The 15,509-nt window shown below is 36.7% G+C and overlaps 1 protein-coding gene across 1 annotated transcript in view; it reads left to right on the plus strand.

The window, feature by feature from the left end:
* Positions 1-15,509, plus strand: part of kalrnb (kalirin RhoGEF kinase b) — a 110,350-nt gene that overhangs the window by 18,864 nt on the left and 75,977 nt on the right. Inside the window, exons 2-9 of the mRNA XM_067459070.1 lie at positions 3,535-3,627; positions 3,808-3,922; positions 5,636-5,828; positions 6,600-7,100; positions 8,573-8,695; positions 8,810-9,001; positions 11,999-12,130; positions 14,395-14,625. Coding sequence (XP_067315171.1) covers positions 3,535-3,627; positions 3,808-3,922; positions 5,636-5,828; positions 6,600-7,100; positions 8,573-8,695; positions 8,810-9,001; positions 11,999-12,130; positions 14,395-14,625 — 1,580 coding nt within the window. The remainder of the gene's footprint in view (positions 1-3,534; positions 3,628-3,807; positions 3,923-5,635; positions 5,829-6,599; positions 7,101-8,572; positions 8,696-8,809; positions 9,002-11,998; positions 12,131-14,394; positions 14,626-15,509) is intronic.

The raw sequence follows: 15,509 nt of genomic DNA on the forward strand, positions 1-15,509 counted from the left end.
AAGAGGACGCATGGAAGACGAAACCAAAGAATATTGATGAACTCTGGGGGGCATGCAAGACTGCTTTCATAGCTATTCCTGATGACTTCATCAATAAATTGTATGAATCCTTGCCAAATCACATGGATGCAGTTCTTCAAGCTCATGGAAGTCATACAAGATATTAAATTTGGATCTCACAGCACCACAACTTAATTTGCTGACATATTTTTGTATTTGCAGTAAATTTGTTCAATTTCTGTATAGGCGACAACTTTTGTCTGGCCAAAATTTGACCTTTCTGTCTTGATTAAATGATAAATATTTTTTCTGTGAAAATTATTTATTTCAGTGCATTAAACATCATTTGGGAGGGTTTTAGCTTTTCATATGAGCTATTTCTAACACCAATGAATTAATTAAAAGTCAGGTTAATATCAGGTATTTCTAGAGAATAGATAAGCGACAAGACTTTTGTCAGGGACTGTATATATATATATATATATATATATATATATATATATATATATATATATATATATATATATATATATATATATATATATATATATATATATTTCTCCAGATTTTTTTAATTTGATTATGCTGTTTGCAATGGTTCATGGGATTGGAGTTCTTTCTATCACTAAAGCCATTAAGCACACTGTATTTTTTTTTTGTATTTTTTGCTTCTTTTTTTTTTTTTTTGCTTCACATCAAAGTTTGTAATGTTATAATTGAACTTTATTCATGGCTTTAAATGCTTTAACAGACTTTTGTGAAATCCCAATGGGAGAAATTAATAGTTCCAGAACCAACACAAATGGAAAAGTGAGTGTGCACTGTTGCACTATTTATGACACATCATCTTGACTGATCAGCAGGCTGATATGGTTTAGGTTAAGGGTTGGTGTGGGTTTAGGCACATGGACAAATAAGGTCATTAATGAGTTTAATATAAACTGAATTGTTTTAGTTTTATATTCTTTTATGATGTATTTTGCTTTTTACACTATCATCTTTCACTATTTGCACCTGCCATAGAAGGACACATTTTTCAGTATTTGTAGGGACCAGTTATAATCATTTTAAGGTAGTTCACCTATAAGTTCTGACATGTTTAGTGGTTACTCACCCTTATGGCTATTTTGATAATCGATTAGTTGGTTGATATGTTTTTTTTTATGGCAAAACACACTATTCCACATACTGCCCAATACTGTCCTTCAAACAAACATATCAGCTGAGTGCTATGAACACATTGTGAATATACCTTACAAACATTTACCATGGTTTTACAATGAATAAAACAAGCTAAAAATTATATTAAGGGGGGGGGGGGTGAAACACTCAGTTTCAGTCAATCTCATGTCAATCTTGAGTCCCTATAGAGTAGTATTGCATCCTTCATATCTCTGAAAAGTCTTTAGTTTTATTATATTTATAAAAGAAATATAGGCTGTACCGAGTCTTTCTGGAAAAAAACGAGCGGCTGGAGGCGTATCGTGTGGGCGGAGCTAAAGAATGACGAGTGCGCAAAGCGGTGACGTCCTTAAGCATGGAGAAACCCATGGCTATCAAGCTCAGCTAATACAGATATGATCTAGAATCATTCGGAGGCTGAAATAAATTGAACAGGAGAAACAGCAGGACGTCCGTCTCTGTGGTATGTACTGTATTTAGTGGCCTGTCAACATTTGTGTGTTTACTTGCAGTTTATGAGGACATGATTCGGTTTATGGACTATTGTATGTGGCTAAACCTTAGCAGTAGCAAGCAAAACGGTTTTGCACGTCAGACTAGTGTAACGTTATACATAGAACAACAATGGAGTAACCGTTAGCGCATTTGAATGACGAAGCACGCGATCGTGTCGTTTACTGATGTTTACTCACGTGACGATAGCCAACAGCATAGACATTTGAAGCAGTTTTACTCACCGACTGCTTCTAAAGCAGGACTGAACCTTTATCGCCACCGCTCCGTCAAAAACACACTTCTTGGAGTGTGGAGATCCACTTTGCGACGCGACTGAAGCGATGTTGTGAAGCTTCCCCTCATTTCTGCGTTCAAATCGGTTCAAATGCAGCGCTGCCTTCCCGGAATGCTGTGCTGAAGCGTTGAAGTCGCTTGATGTCACCCATAGGAATAAAGTGGAGCGCGGCGCGGAGTATTTATGGGCGTGCATTTCCTCTCTCGCTCTAGTCACACACGCACTCTACCGGGAGAAGAGCCCGTACGGCCCATACAAGGACCTTCCGCTCTATCGACGTCAAGCCGACCCATACTCGAAAAAAACTCTCCAAAACTTGAGAAACCGGAGGGAGAATTTTTAACACAGAAATACATTAGTCCAACATTAGTTTTTGAAACTTTGTCTAAGTTTAGGATGGGAATCCAAGTCTTTAACGGTGTAAAAAGCTCAGTATGCATGAAACAGCATTTCACCCCCCCTTTAATAATAATAAATACAACAGGGTTATTGTAGTTATTCCATGGTAACCAAATTAGCCATAGTTTTGCTTCAATCCATAGCTTAAGTATGGTATTTGTGTGGTTATACAAATAGTAATCCAAATGCCAAAAAAACATGGTTTTACTATCTAGCAGAACCATGTTTAATTTCCGTTAGGGTATGTGCTATAGCCTAAATGTGCAAAATGACAGTTTAAATCCCTACATTAAAATAATATTGAACAAAAACAAAAAAAAGAAAGAAAAAACTGTGCGATCACACACATTCACTATTCACATTCACTGTTACTGTCATGTTATCTTGTAGAAATGTCTTAAGTTTACATTTCACGCTGTTATCCCTTTACAGTTACTACTCTCATAAAATACTGAATGAATTGCATGTTTGCTGAAATTAGATATTTTACTTTATAAAGTTTTAAATATGGAAATATTTCCCACTTTTTTGGGCTTCAAAGTTTGGCCTGCCATTCACTGCCATTATAATGCTTGGATTAGCCAGGATATTTTTTAATATAACTCTGATTGTATTTGTCGGAAAGAAGAATGTCATATACACCAAAGATGGCTTGAGGATGAGTAAATTATAGGATAATTTCCCTTTAAGCCATGTGTTACCTTAGTTCCCTTTTCCGGTTATGTCTAGTTTAATGTAGTTGTGTTAGTTTGTTCTCCTACAATCTCCTGAGTTATTTACTCTATCTCTTTCCTTGTGCTCTTCATTGCAGCCAATCATGACATCCATATTATGATACTGCTTTTATGATGCATTAATGTAGCCTTTATTTAGCCATTTTTGAATTTCAGGCCCTGGTCACCATTCATTTTCATTGTATGAAAAAGAGCATCATGAACATGATGTCTAATATTTGTAAACAGAAAGAATGAAATCGTATGGGTTTGGATGGAAGGACATAAGGTTAAGTAAATGATGGGTTGTATTTGAAAACACTTCTCAGTCGATCACTCTTCTTTAAATTCGAACAGGCATGTTTCCTTCTTTGTCTATAGTGGTTATAGTCCTAAGTCTATACATAACTGTTATATCTCTTTCTCTTCTTTTTTTTTTCTCTCTCTCAGTTCCATCTTTCTCATCGGGATCTCTTAGGAATGATGGAATAAAGGCGGCTGATGTTCTAACAGTTTTAAGAGAGAAGGTTGCCTTTGTCTCAGGTGGGAAATATATAATTGCATTGTAAACACACACACACACATTAATTCACCACGGAACAGCTTTGTCTCACCACCCTCTTAAGTATGCACTCACACAGACTCATGAGCATTTCTTTAATTAGGGCCATTGAAGTCCTTTGAGTAGTAAAATTAGTCATAAAATGATCCTCTTCTTTTCAGGAGGAAGAGACAAGAGAGGGGGACCCATCCTTACTTTCCCTGCACGAAGTAATCATGACAGAATAAAGCAAGAAGACTTGCGCAAACTGGTGACCTACCTCTCTACTGTGCCCAGGTTATACAATTTCAACATTTATTTCTGAAAGATATCCCTGAAGAAAAGTGCCCTGAGAAAGCTGCCTGTGATAGCCCTAGACTCTGTAAACAGTGCCTGCTTGTGCTTGTTTAGGCTTCAAGAAATTTATCGAAACTGATATCAAAATTGCTTGCAGCACCTCTACACTTAATATTTATATAATTTCTCAAATTTGTGACACAAAGAATGATATAGATGCATTTAAAGCCTTTGATTAAAGGATATTCTGATGCAATGCGATGCAACTCTAAAATCCTTCACAGCTAACAGGCAGAACTTATAGCACTTTATTGCTACCGTTCTGGTGTATATGACTTTCTTCTTTCAGCAAAACACAATCAGAGTTATATTTAAAAATATCCTGGCTCTTCCAGTCGAGTTCCGGCAGAAGAGTGACCTCTGGCACGACTTATGACGTAGAATACAGTAGTACCGTAAGTTTAGGTGAGATTAGACGCTTTTCAAACAAATAGTGCTGGGCAACAAACTCCTCTGACATTTTTCTTTAAAAATTCAAATTTTTACTCTTAGTTTGCGACTGGAGTTTTTTTTTCTCTATCCTCTGCACTTCTGCATTTGTCAAAGAGTCATCTGTTGGGTTAGACGTCACTCTTCCGGCTGAACTAGACTTGTTTATGGCGTACTTTTGTGATGGATGGATGCGCTTTTTGTAGCTTCAAAATATCAGGCTCCATTCACTCCCATTATAAAGCCTGAAGGAGCCAGGATATTTTTTTTATTATAACTCAGAATGTGTTTAGCTTAAAGAAGACAGTCATTTACACCTTAAGGGGGAATACATATTCATAATTTTCATTTTTGTGTGAACTAACTCTTTAAGCATTTTTACAAAAGATGCACAGATTTTCATAAAAATTTCTTATAGGTGTATATGACATTCTTTTTTCAGACGAATACAATCGGAGTTATATTAAAAAGTCCTGTCTCTTTCAAGCTTTATAAATGGCATTGACTTGATTGGTCGTATTTGAAGTCCATAAAAGTGCATCTATCCATCATATAACTGCTCCTCGTGGCTCCGGGAAGGTTAATAAAGGCCTTCTGAAGCAAAGTAGCACGTTTGTGTAAGAAAAATATCCATATTTAAAACTGTATAGACAAAAATAACTAGCTTCCGGTGGTCAGCAGAACACATGACAACTTACGGCGAAAGAGTAACCCTGACGAACGCAGAAGGGCAGAGGATAGAGCCAAACCAAACAGAGGTCATGAATTAGAAGTCTAAAACGAGAATTGCCGGAGAATTTTGATATAAGAGAAGAGGAGCTCGAGATGGGGCCAGCCCTATCCACGAGAGGCGTCAAAGCTTGCAATGCTCCTACATTGCGTCGGGGGGTTACTCTTTTAGCGCAAGTCAACTTGCGTACCGCTGAACACCAGAAGCTAGTTATTTTAGTCTATAAAGTTTTTAAAAATTATATTTTTCTTACACAAACACATCGCTTTGCTTAAGAAGCCCTTTTTTACCCCCCAGAGCCATGTGGAGCAGTTTTATGGTGGATAGATGCACTTTTATGGACTTCAAAAACACCCCATCAAGTCAATGCCATTATAAAGCTGGGAAGAGCCAGAACATTTTTAAATATAACTCAGATTGTATTCGTTTGGGTGAACTATCCCTTTAAGTTGTTGGCCTTCCTCTAACATTGTCAATCTCTGTGTCCTGTGCAGTGAGGATGTAAGTAAACGAGGGTTTACAGTGATCGTAGACATGCGTGGATCTAAGTGGGATCTAATCAAGCCGTTGCTAAAGACACTCCAGGAGTCATTTCCAGCAGAGATCTGTGTCGCTCTCATTATCAAACCAGACAACTTCTGGCAGAAGCAGAAGACCAACTTTGGCAGTGCCAAATTTACCTTTGAGGTATAAGAATGGAATTTTGTCAAAGAAGAAACCCACAGAAAAATACATTAAAAAATGTACCATTTGATTTAATTTCATGTTGATATTATTTATTGATTTTTTTTTTGTTAAGTTTAAAAGACTGACAAAAAGTTGTAATTTGCCAGTACAGAGCCTCCATTGTTTCTGTTTTTGCCATAACATTTGTATTGCACTATTGTTCAAAAGATGGGGTCGGTATATACACTACAGGTCAAAAGTTTTAGAACGGTAAGATTTTTTAATGTTTTTAAAGAAGCTTCTTCTTCTCACCAAGGCTGCATTTGTGTTAATAGAAATACAAAAAAGCTGTAATATTGTGTGTGTAATATTGTAATAAATAATATTGTGAAATATTATTATATTATTAAAATATAAAATAACTGTTTTCAATTTGAATATATTTTAAAATATTTTCTTCCTGTGATGCAAAGCTGAATTTTGAGCATCATTACTCCAGTCGTCAGTGTCACATGATCCTTCAGAAATCATTCTAATGTGATGATTTACTGCTCAAGAAACATTTATGATTATTATCGATGTTGAAACAGTTGTGTAAACATTTATTGTTTTGTTTATTTGATGAATCGAAAGTTCAAAAGAACAGTATTTTTCTGAAATAAAAACTTTTCGTAACATTATACTACCATTTAAATATTTTGGGTCGGTAAGAATGATAATTTTTTTGGGAAAGAACTTAAAGAAATGTATACGCTGTTTCATATTAACATGGTTATTCTGTTCTTCTCTTAGACCAGTATGGTTTCAGTGGAAGGTCTGACTAAGCTGGTGGACCCATCTCAGCTGACGGCAGATCTAGAGGGGACCCTGGAGTACGACCACGTAGAATGGACTGAGCTCCGTGTTTCTCTTGAGGAGTTCACCGGAGGCGCTTTGCACCTTCTTTCCCGGCTGGAGGAGCTACAAGAGGTGCTTTCCTGCCAAGAGCTGGCCACCAACGCAGAGGAGGCGCGGAAGCTCTTAGAGGAGCACGCTCGACTGAGGAAGACTATGACGAAAGCACCGGTGGATGAGTTAGACCATGAAGGACAGCGTCTCCTTCAGAAGATCAGGGATGGAGGAGACGGAAGGCTCTCTGGTGGGGCCGACTTCCAGAGTTTGGTACCTAAGATTTCTGCCCTGTTGGATAAACTTCAAGTTACAAGGCAGCATCTTCTGCAGACCTGGCAACACCGCAAGCAACAGCTGGACCAGTGTTTTCAGTTACGGCTGTACGAGCAGGATGCAGAAAAGGTTCGAGGATATTGGATCAGAGTGTAATTATGAAGGATGGGAAAATAATGGAAAAGGAAAATTAGGAAGAATAGTCAATTACAATCATGAAACCATGATGTGATTTTGACAGCAACACCAATAATAGTAATAATTACAATTATTATTATTTATTCATAATAATTTATTATTATAAATGTATAAATTATAAAATTATATAGAATTATTTTGACTATTGAATTGAATAAAATATTGATTTAATCATTGAATTATTTGTATTTTATTAAATTAAACAGTTAGAATAATAACAAATAATTTACTATATTAATAACAATATTTAACTGTAAATAAATAAATTAAATAAATAATAATAATTATTATTATTATTAATAAAAATGTTTGTAGTAGTAGCAGTAGTACTAGCAAAATTACAATGGTAATATTTGTCTTAATTTCTTTGCTTCGAGACATTAAACCATAGAGCTTTTATTTTGGTGGGAAAATGCAGGGCCCAAAAGAGCTTCTCTTTTATTGACAACAGATTCATAAATACCGGTATGGACCCCGCTAATAACATGTGGAAGAGCAAATGGATATTGTTGGGAAAAAATAATTAATTTCCACATTATTGTAGCCACGTAGCAGTAATTTGTTCCCTCAGGTACATACTCTCATAAATATATTTCTTGCACACCAGTCAAATTTTTTTAAAAGCATGTTTCAAGGAACAATCAGCTAACGGTAGTAGTGAAATATAGGTGAAGGTCATTTGAAAATGTAAATAATAAATGATGGCATGCTCACTGTACTCCCTTTTGTGGCCTGATGTCTGTGGGAGGCCTTGTGTTCCGTTTAAGCCCAAACGGAGAGGCAGTCTCACACTCCCCGGTCCTGCTGACTGAGCCCATCTGTGCTCCACAAGAGCCAGAACACTAAGGGCTATTGCTTGTACAGCAGCCAAAGAGAAAATCTGTGTATATTAAGGTTCATGTGTAGATCACTTGAACACTAACAGGGAGTTAAGTCACCCAAAGCCCTAGAACGACTGTTGAGCAAATTTGCCTGGTCCTTTGTAAATATTTATGCAGCAATATCTTAATTGGTTCAGTACGGTAATCTTTAGCCTGTGGTCATAGTTTGATCAACCCAGCCTGATCTGCCGGCGATTTGATTTTGCCCTGCAACTCAGTCTGGACTATTCAATTGAGTACAGAGTCATTTGAACTATGCTTGTTGATCACGCCACTTGTGCAGTAGAAAGTACAGAGCAGACTCCCCAGACCAATGTTCAGTTTTAAATTGAGCTTGATCTGGTGATAGCCAGACAACATTGGAACAGTTTTTTTTTCCAAACCGTTTGTGAATGCAGCACTCTCTCTCTCTCTCTCTCTCTCTCTCTCTCTCTCTCTCTCTCTCTCTCTCTCTCTCTCTCTCTCTCTCTCTCTCTCTCTCTCTCTCTCTCTCTCTCTCTCTCTCTCTCTCTCTCTCTTTAGATGTTTGAATGGATCGGACACAATAAAGAGCTGTTCCTGCAGACACACACAGACATTGGCGTGAGCTACCAGTATGCAGCAGATCTACAGACCCAGCATGACCACTTTGCCATGAACTCTATGGTATGATGGAGAAATGCTAAAAAATAAGAAAACAGACTTGATTTTCTCTGAGACCACCTTTGTGTTTTCTCGTTACTGATATAATTGTATCTGGCATCCTGTCCCTCTTTTTAGAATGCATATGTGAATATCTCGCGTATCGTCTCAGTGGCGACGCGGCTCTGTGAGACGGGTCATTACGCCGCCGTTCAGATACAGCAGATCTCTGGTCAGTTGGATCAGGACTGGAAGAGCTTTGCCTCTGCACTGGAGGAGCGCAGTGCCATCTTGGCCATGTCCTCGGTGTTCCATCAAAAAACTGAACAGGTAATAACTGGGCTTTTTTTTGGAACACATTTATAAAAATCTGATTTTATTTTAAAAAAAAATTGCCTGTGAAGCTTATCCTACAATGCCACTTTTTACTAGATGTGAAATAAGTATCTTATGTGTATGATTGTGCATTTGAAGTTTTAGCTCAAAATACCCCGCAGATATTTTTTTTATAGCATGTTAAAGTCCCACTGAACCGGAAGTAGCGAGTGAGTTTTCTTCAGTGCTGTGATGCATTTCCAAGTGAAACAGAATATTGAAAAGAGGGCAGAGTTTTTACCTCAGCCCTGTCCTCTCCATCTCTCGCTCATAGCACATGAACGGTAGAGGGGAGTGGTTACGCATTTTAAACCGCAAGCCGTTGAACTGACATCATCTGAGAAGGAATGCTGTTTCCAGCCCGGAAGTAACTTTTCAGATTTTGATTAAAGATTACCACGGCAAACAATTTTTTTCTGTGTAATTACCTGCACGGATTAATTGTTCACCCTAAGACCTGTAATATGTGCCAACACACTAAATAAGATTGATTTGTTTGATTTCATGAGGACTTTAAAAGGTGAGCAAAAACGCAATGTCTTTATGTGTGTCTCTTTAAATGCAAATAAGCTGCCGGGACCCCTTTCTAGAAGAGGACAGGGCTTCAAGAGCTCATAGAGACAGAGCATATTTAGGTCACACCCACACGGTGGGGGGGGGGTCAATCCAACGCTCTCCATTGACTTTGTATTGCGTGAAGCGGTCGCCTCGTCTTTTCTTACTTATAACAAAAAACAGAACTGTCTAAAAACTGATATGTGACAATGTTTACAGCAAACAAGCTAAAAAACACATAACTAAGTTTTTAGAAGCTGTCGACCTCAAAAAACAAGGGTTTCTAATGATATAAAGCCATATGCTAATCAATGTAGTAACCCTTTAAAGGGTTGGGTGAAACACTCAGTTTCAATCAATCTCATGTCAATCTTGAGTACCTATAGGGTAGCATTGCATCCTTCATATCGCTGAAAGTCTTTAGCTTTATTATTTTTTATAAAAGAAAGATAGGCTGTATCGAGTCTTTCCGGGGGAAAAAATGAAAGGCTGGAGGGGTACCTGAAAGCTCTGACATCCTTAATCGTGGAGAAAAAAAATGTTATCCTAAATAAACCATTGAGATCAATCAGATTTAGCCATACATATATGATCCAAAATTAGATCTAGAGGCTGAAATTGAACAGGAGAAGCAGCAACGACTACTACAGCAGGACGTCTCAGTGATATGTACTGTAACTGTAACTTATATTTGCTTAACGGCTTGTCATGCGTGAGTTTTACAACATTTGTGTTTGTTCACTCGTGGTTCGTGAGGACATAATTTGGTTTATGGACTATTGTATGTGATTCACACAGCGTTCGTGGCTCGACTCGTCGAGACTGTTTTCCAAGATGGCGCCTGTCCGTAACTGCGTAATATACAGTCTTTATAAAGTATCTTCTTATTAAACTGTTTGTACACTTACAACGTTCTCAATCCTTCAGTTTGCATGTAGGGACCCTCATTATGCTACCGTGTTAGTGTGAGGCTATTTTGAGTCTTGTTAGTGGTATTAACTAGCGATTTAATTTCACTTACCCTGTGCCCCATAGACAAGCGTTAAAACCTAATCTGTTTTTAAAGATAAAACTCTTTACATTCGATTTTCATGAAAATGCATCCCATGCAGGTACAATTTAAAAAAGCCTAATAGTGGAACAAAAAGAATGCTTTAATGTCAGCCAGTGATTGTTTATAAAGGACCTTTTTTTACTTCTGGGGTATTTTCCTTTCCTGACTGGTGTTATCACTAAAATTATATGTATTGTTTCTTGCAACAAAATTTAGTTTTACAAAACAATTTTCAGTTCCGTTTAAATTTTGTTGTAAATGACATTTTCTACTTTCTGTAAATTATCATTTTTGATACAATATCCTTTTTGCTTTTGAAATTAGTAATAATGAACCTTAATGAATTAGACATTTCTGGCTGATTATTTTCTATACTTAGTCTGGGTGGACTAGGTACTGAGCTTTGCAAAGTGAGCGTTGTAAGACGTTGTATTATTTTAAAAGAGCAATCTAAATGTAAAAATGAGAAATATTCTAAAATCTTTTTCATTAAACTTTTTTAATGTTATTAATTTAAAACAATTAATGTATTATTGTTATTTATTACATAATATTTCCTTTTATTTTACAGTAAGCAAAAATTACCGCCGACAACAATGTTATTGTTCTTTAAATCTAAAACTTGGCCTCAGTTTGATTTAGATTCCGGTTGATTTGGTTATTTTAATATGTTTCACAACAAGTGAACTAAAATCAGGTAAAGTATTGTATTTTGAGTGATATTTTAAAGGTTATGATTGTAATGAATGCATTCAGTTTTTATCTTCAGACCGATGCTTTGTAATGCATCATATCAATTTTATACCCTTGGTGTAATAATTTACCCATTGTGTTTCTGCAGTGTAAAACTGTTTTAGAAGGTAATTTAAAATGTGCTTAACTGGTTTTATTTAACTAACTAACTGACTGCATTAGGCTACACCAAAAAAAAAGCAATCATTATTACCACTTTTTATAAACCCAACTACTGCTTATTTAGTTGATGTTATATTTCTTAACTAGGTCCTCTGTTATCAGTCAATAATTCGGTTCCTTGTTTTATTTGATAAATTCCTAAGTAATTCCCGCTTTCCTCTAAGTGCAACTGTACTTAAGGCTCCCCTGTCAGCTTCAGTCTGTTTCTTCATTAATAACTCCTTTGTCTAAATGCGCACACATAGCTTCTTCATGCCTTTTTGATTTATAACCCCAATTTGTATGATCCTCAGCAACTCTGTTTAATTACGTCTGAGCTTGTTTTTAATGACTTTGTACAACTGTGCGACTCTGTCCTCTCTGGTTATTACATGGACCTATTATACTGTAAAGTTTAAGAGCATGTTCTCTCTCTGCGCTCTTCTTAGTTTCTGTCCAGCATGGAGGGATGGGTGAAGTCATGCGGTGAGGGCGGATTGCCGACGGCGTCGCAAGAACTTGAGATGGCCATTCACAACCACCAGAATCTGTACGAGCAGGTCACCACAGCATATACAGAGGTGAGCATTTCAGGAGCTGCTCTTTTTAGTACACTTTGAAATATAAGATGCAGCCTACAATGTTTGTGGTCAATGCATTTCAGAGTTTGTTGGTGAAGTGTTGTGGATGGGCTGTAGAAGTTTTATATCTTTTGAAATTGCTAAGACGGTAGAGAGAATGTATTAAGCAATGATTTGCTTTATTTTCTTTACAGTTGTTATATAAAGTAGCCTCCTATAGACTGTGATACAAGTGCACATATTACACTGTATATACACTGTAAAAAACTATTTTTTGATGTTGTAAATAAATAAAAATTACTGAGTATGTTTTAAAAGAATATACCATTTCAGTTTTTCTACTTCAAAATTTCACTTGCAGTTTCTCTGTTAATATTTGGGAAATTTACTAGCAATTTCTGTGTTAAAATAGTTTCATACATTGATGCATTTCATACTGTACAATACGTTTAAAATGCTTGCCCTTACAACAAACAACCTAATCATGCACTGTATAGCCTAAATATGATTTTTATGTACAATAAACCATACTAAAATGTGTCATTATCAACTCACTCTCCATGCCATCATGCCGTCAAATCCTCTGCACACTTGAGATTTGAGGATCATATTCCTTCTGGTTTTTGATTCATTGAGTCGGGCTTGACATTAACTTCCTTGCTCACCAGCAGCCACTGTGATTATAGTGGTTTTCCAAAGTTTCTAGACACTCAGCATTTTGACTGGCCACAGTTTTGACATTGATTCTATGGGGAATATCTGCCATAAAGATATAGCAAAAAAGCTTTTATACTGTATATTGGGCTACTGTCACTTTAAGACCTGGCGCACAGATCCATTATACTGTTACTCATGCGTTTTCTTTCTCAACTGTTTACGTTTTCTTAAAACACAACTGACTGTGTTAGCATGAATACTTGCCAAAATGGTCATTTTGACTTTTTTGTGTTTATTTGACTGAAAGTTTATTTGACTGTTTATTTAAGTGTTAGTTCACCCAGAAATGAAAATTAGCCCATGATTTAATCACCCTCAAGCAATCCTAAGACATTCTTCTTTCAAACAAATAAAATCAGAGTTATATTAAAAATGTCCTAGCTCTTCCAAGCTTTATAATGGCAGTGAATTGTTGTGTCATATTTGTAGTCCATAAAAGTGCATCTATCCATCATAAAACTGCTACACACAGCTCCGGGGGATTAATAAAGACCTTCGGTGAAAGAGTAACCCTTGACCCTAGATGCACAGAGGATAGAGCAAAACAAAACACTGGCCATGAATTAGAGTCTAAAATGAGAATTTTTCAATGGAAATGATGGCGGATTTCGATATAATAGAATAGGGGCTTTTTATTTTTCTTACACAAACACATCACTTCGCTTCAGAAGGCGTTTATTAACTCCCTGGAGCCGTATGGAGCAGTTATATGATGGATAGATGCATTTTTTATGGCCTTATGCAACAATTCATTGCCATTATAAAGACTGGAAGAGCTAGGACATTTTAAATATAACTATTTTAATACTTATTTTATTCATCTGAAAGAAGAATAACATGTACACCAAGGATGATTTGAGGGTGAGTACATTTTAATTTTGGGGTGATCTAAGCCTTTAAGCGCAAGAAGTAGCAAAAAATTACTTAATTTAGTACTGAGAGATAGCTTTATGTGTAGCAAAAATTTATGTAAAATTGTGCACAATACACACAATCCCACACTGAAATTCAAGCACTGTAACACCAACAATATTCATCCGGAGCAAATTAAATGAGCGAGTGAGGGTTGGGGGGCTTATGTGTCTGTCAGTGAGGAGAGTGCGAAAAAGCACAGCTAATGTTGTGTATCTAGTCTGAGGAAAATGAGTATTGGAAGTTTGTCAGATATCGATATGTATCAAAAAAATATTCAATATTTTTGACAACACTACATTGCACGTAGTTAATTGAAAAATCTATGCATTATATATAAAATTCAAATCGACAATTTGGCAGGTTGGCGGGTGTTAATGTCAAGCCCTGGTTGTTAACCAGAAACTCTCTCTAAACGAATCATCGAATCAGTGAGCTGACTTATTAACCAAATATTAACAAATTAACTAGGTACTTACTTCTAAGTAAGTAACTATTTCTAAGTAAGATATTTTGCTTTATAATGTAGTTATCGGTACTTTAAAATACAAATTTACAAAAGGTAACAAAGTAATGAAATACAAAGAAATAAATGTTTTCTTGTTATATTTCTTGTTAAATATTTCTTGTTGCAGGTCAGTCAGAAAGGAAAGACCCTACTGGATGTGTTGCAGAGGCCTCAGCCCCCAGCTGACTTGGGGTCTCTGACAGCGGGGGCTGATTATAGTCAGGCGGTGAGGGGGGTTCTGGAGATGGTCCACGAGGTAGTTCTTCAGTATCGCAGACTGGAGGGTCTCCTACAACACCGCAAGCTTCGGCTGCACCAGAGACTTCAGCTGTGTGTGTTTCAACAAGACGTGCAGCAGGTATATCACACAGATGCGCATAACTGCTCACACAAATGCACACACGCGCTATGCAAATCACTCAGATATGCATGCACTCATATGTGCGCATGCATGCAGCTCATAATCATACCCTATACCCACATAATTCAACATCTGAAAAATTTGACCCTAAACTCGAAACCTTTCAGTAGCTGTTTTTAGATATTTGCATGTAATGATGTTTCTCCTACAGCAGAACAAACTGCACAGAGTATTAAAGGAAGTGACAAGGAAGTGACATGGACTCTGACTCATAGAGTTGACTGAGATTGCCTCAGCATCCTCGAGGGACGGCAGTATTGTGCTTGGCCTTTAGTCAATTCATCTAACAATACACTCCCCTTCCTGTGGCTGTCGCTTTCAGGGGCTTTTTGTTGTACCTTCACCGGTTCTCTGTCAGAACTGTGTTTTTTCTTTGATGTGACTGGATCTTTTCCAGGACCTCTTTAGACAGAAATGAGGCCTACACGAGCATTGAGCTTGTGCAGTGAACTAAAGAACTTTGACTTCTAACTGATGAAGTTTGTCGAACCGTTTCAAAAATCAACTGAGGCTCTGAAGAAAGAAACATTACACATAGGCAACCTGTGTGAAAAGAAGTAAACCTTTGCATACTTACTGTATTACAGAAATAATATACTTAAGTGAAAACACTTAAGTAGTTTGCATTTAAGTATTTTCTCTTAAGTATATTATTTTTGGGTAATATTGTAATAAATAATGTAATATTTTCTGACACGATACATTTATATTGAATGCAATTAAAGGGTTAGTTCACCCAAAAATGAAATTGATGTCATTAATGACTCACCCTAATGTCGTTCCACACCCGTAAGACCTCCGTTCATCTTCAGAACACAGTT

The sequence above is a fragment of the Pseudorasbora parva genome, chromosome 12 (genome assembly GCF_024679245.1).
Source record: "Pseudorasbora parva isolate DD20220531a chromosome 12, ASM2467924v1, whole genome shotgun sequence".
NCBI lineage: Eukaryota > Metazoa > Chordata > Actinopteri > Cypriniformes > Gobionidae > Pseudorasbora > Pseudorasbora parva.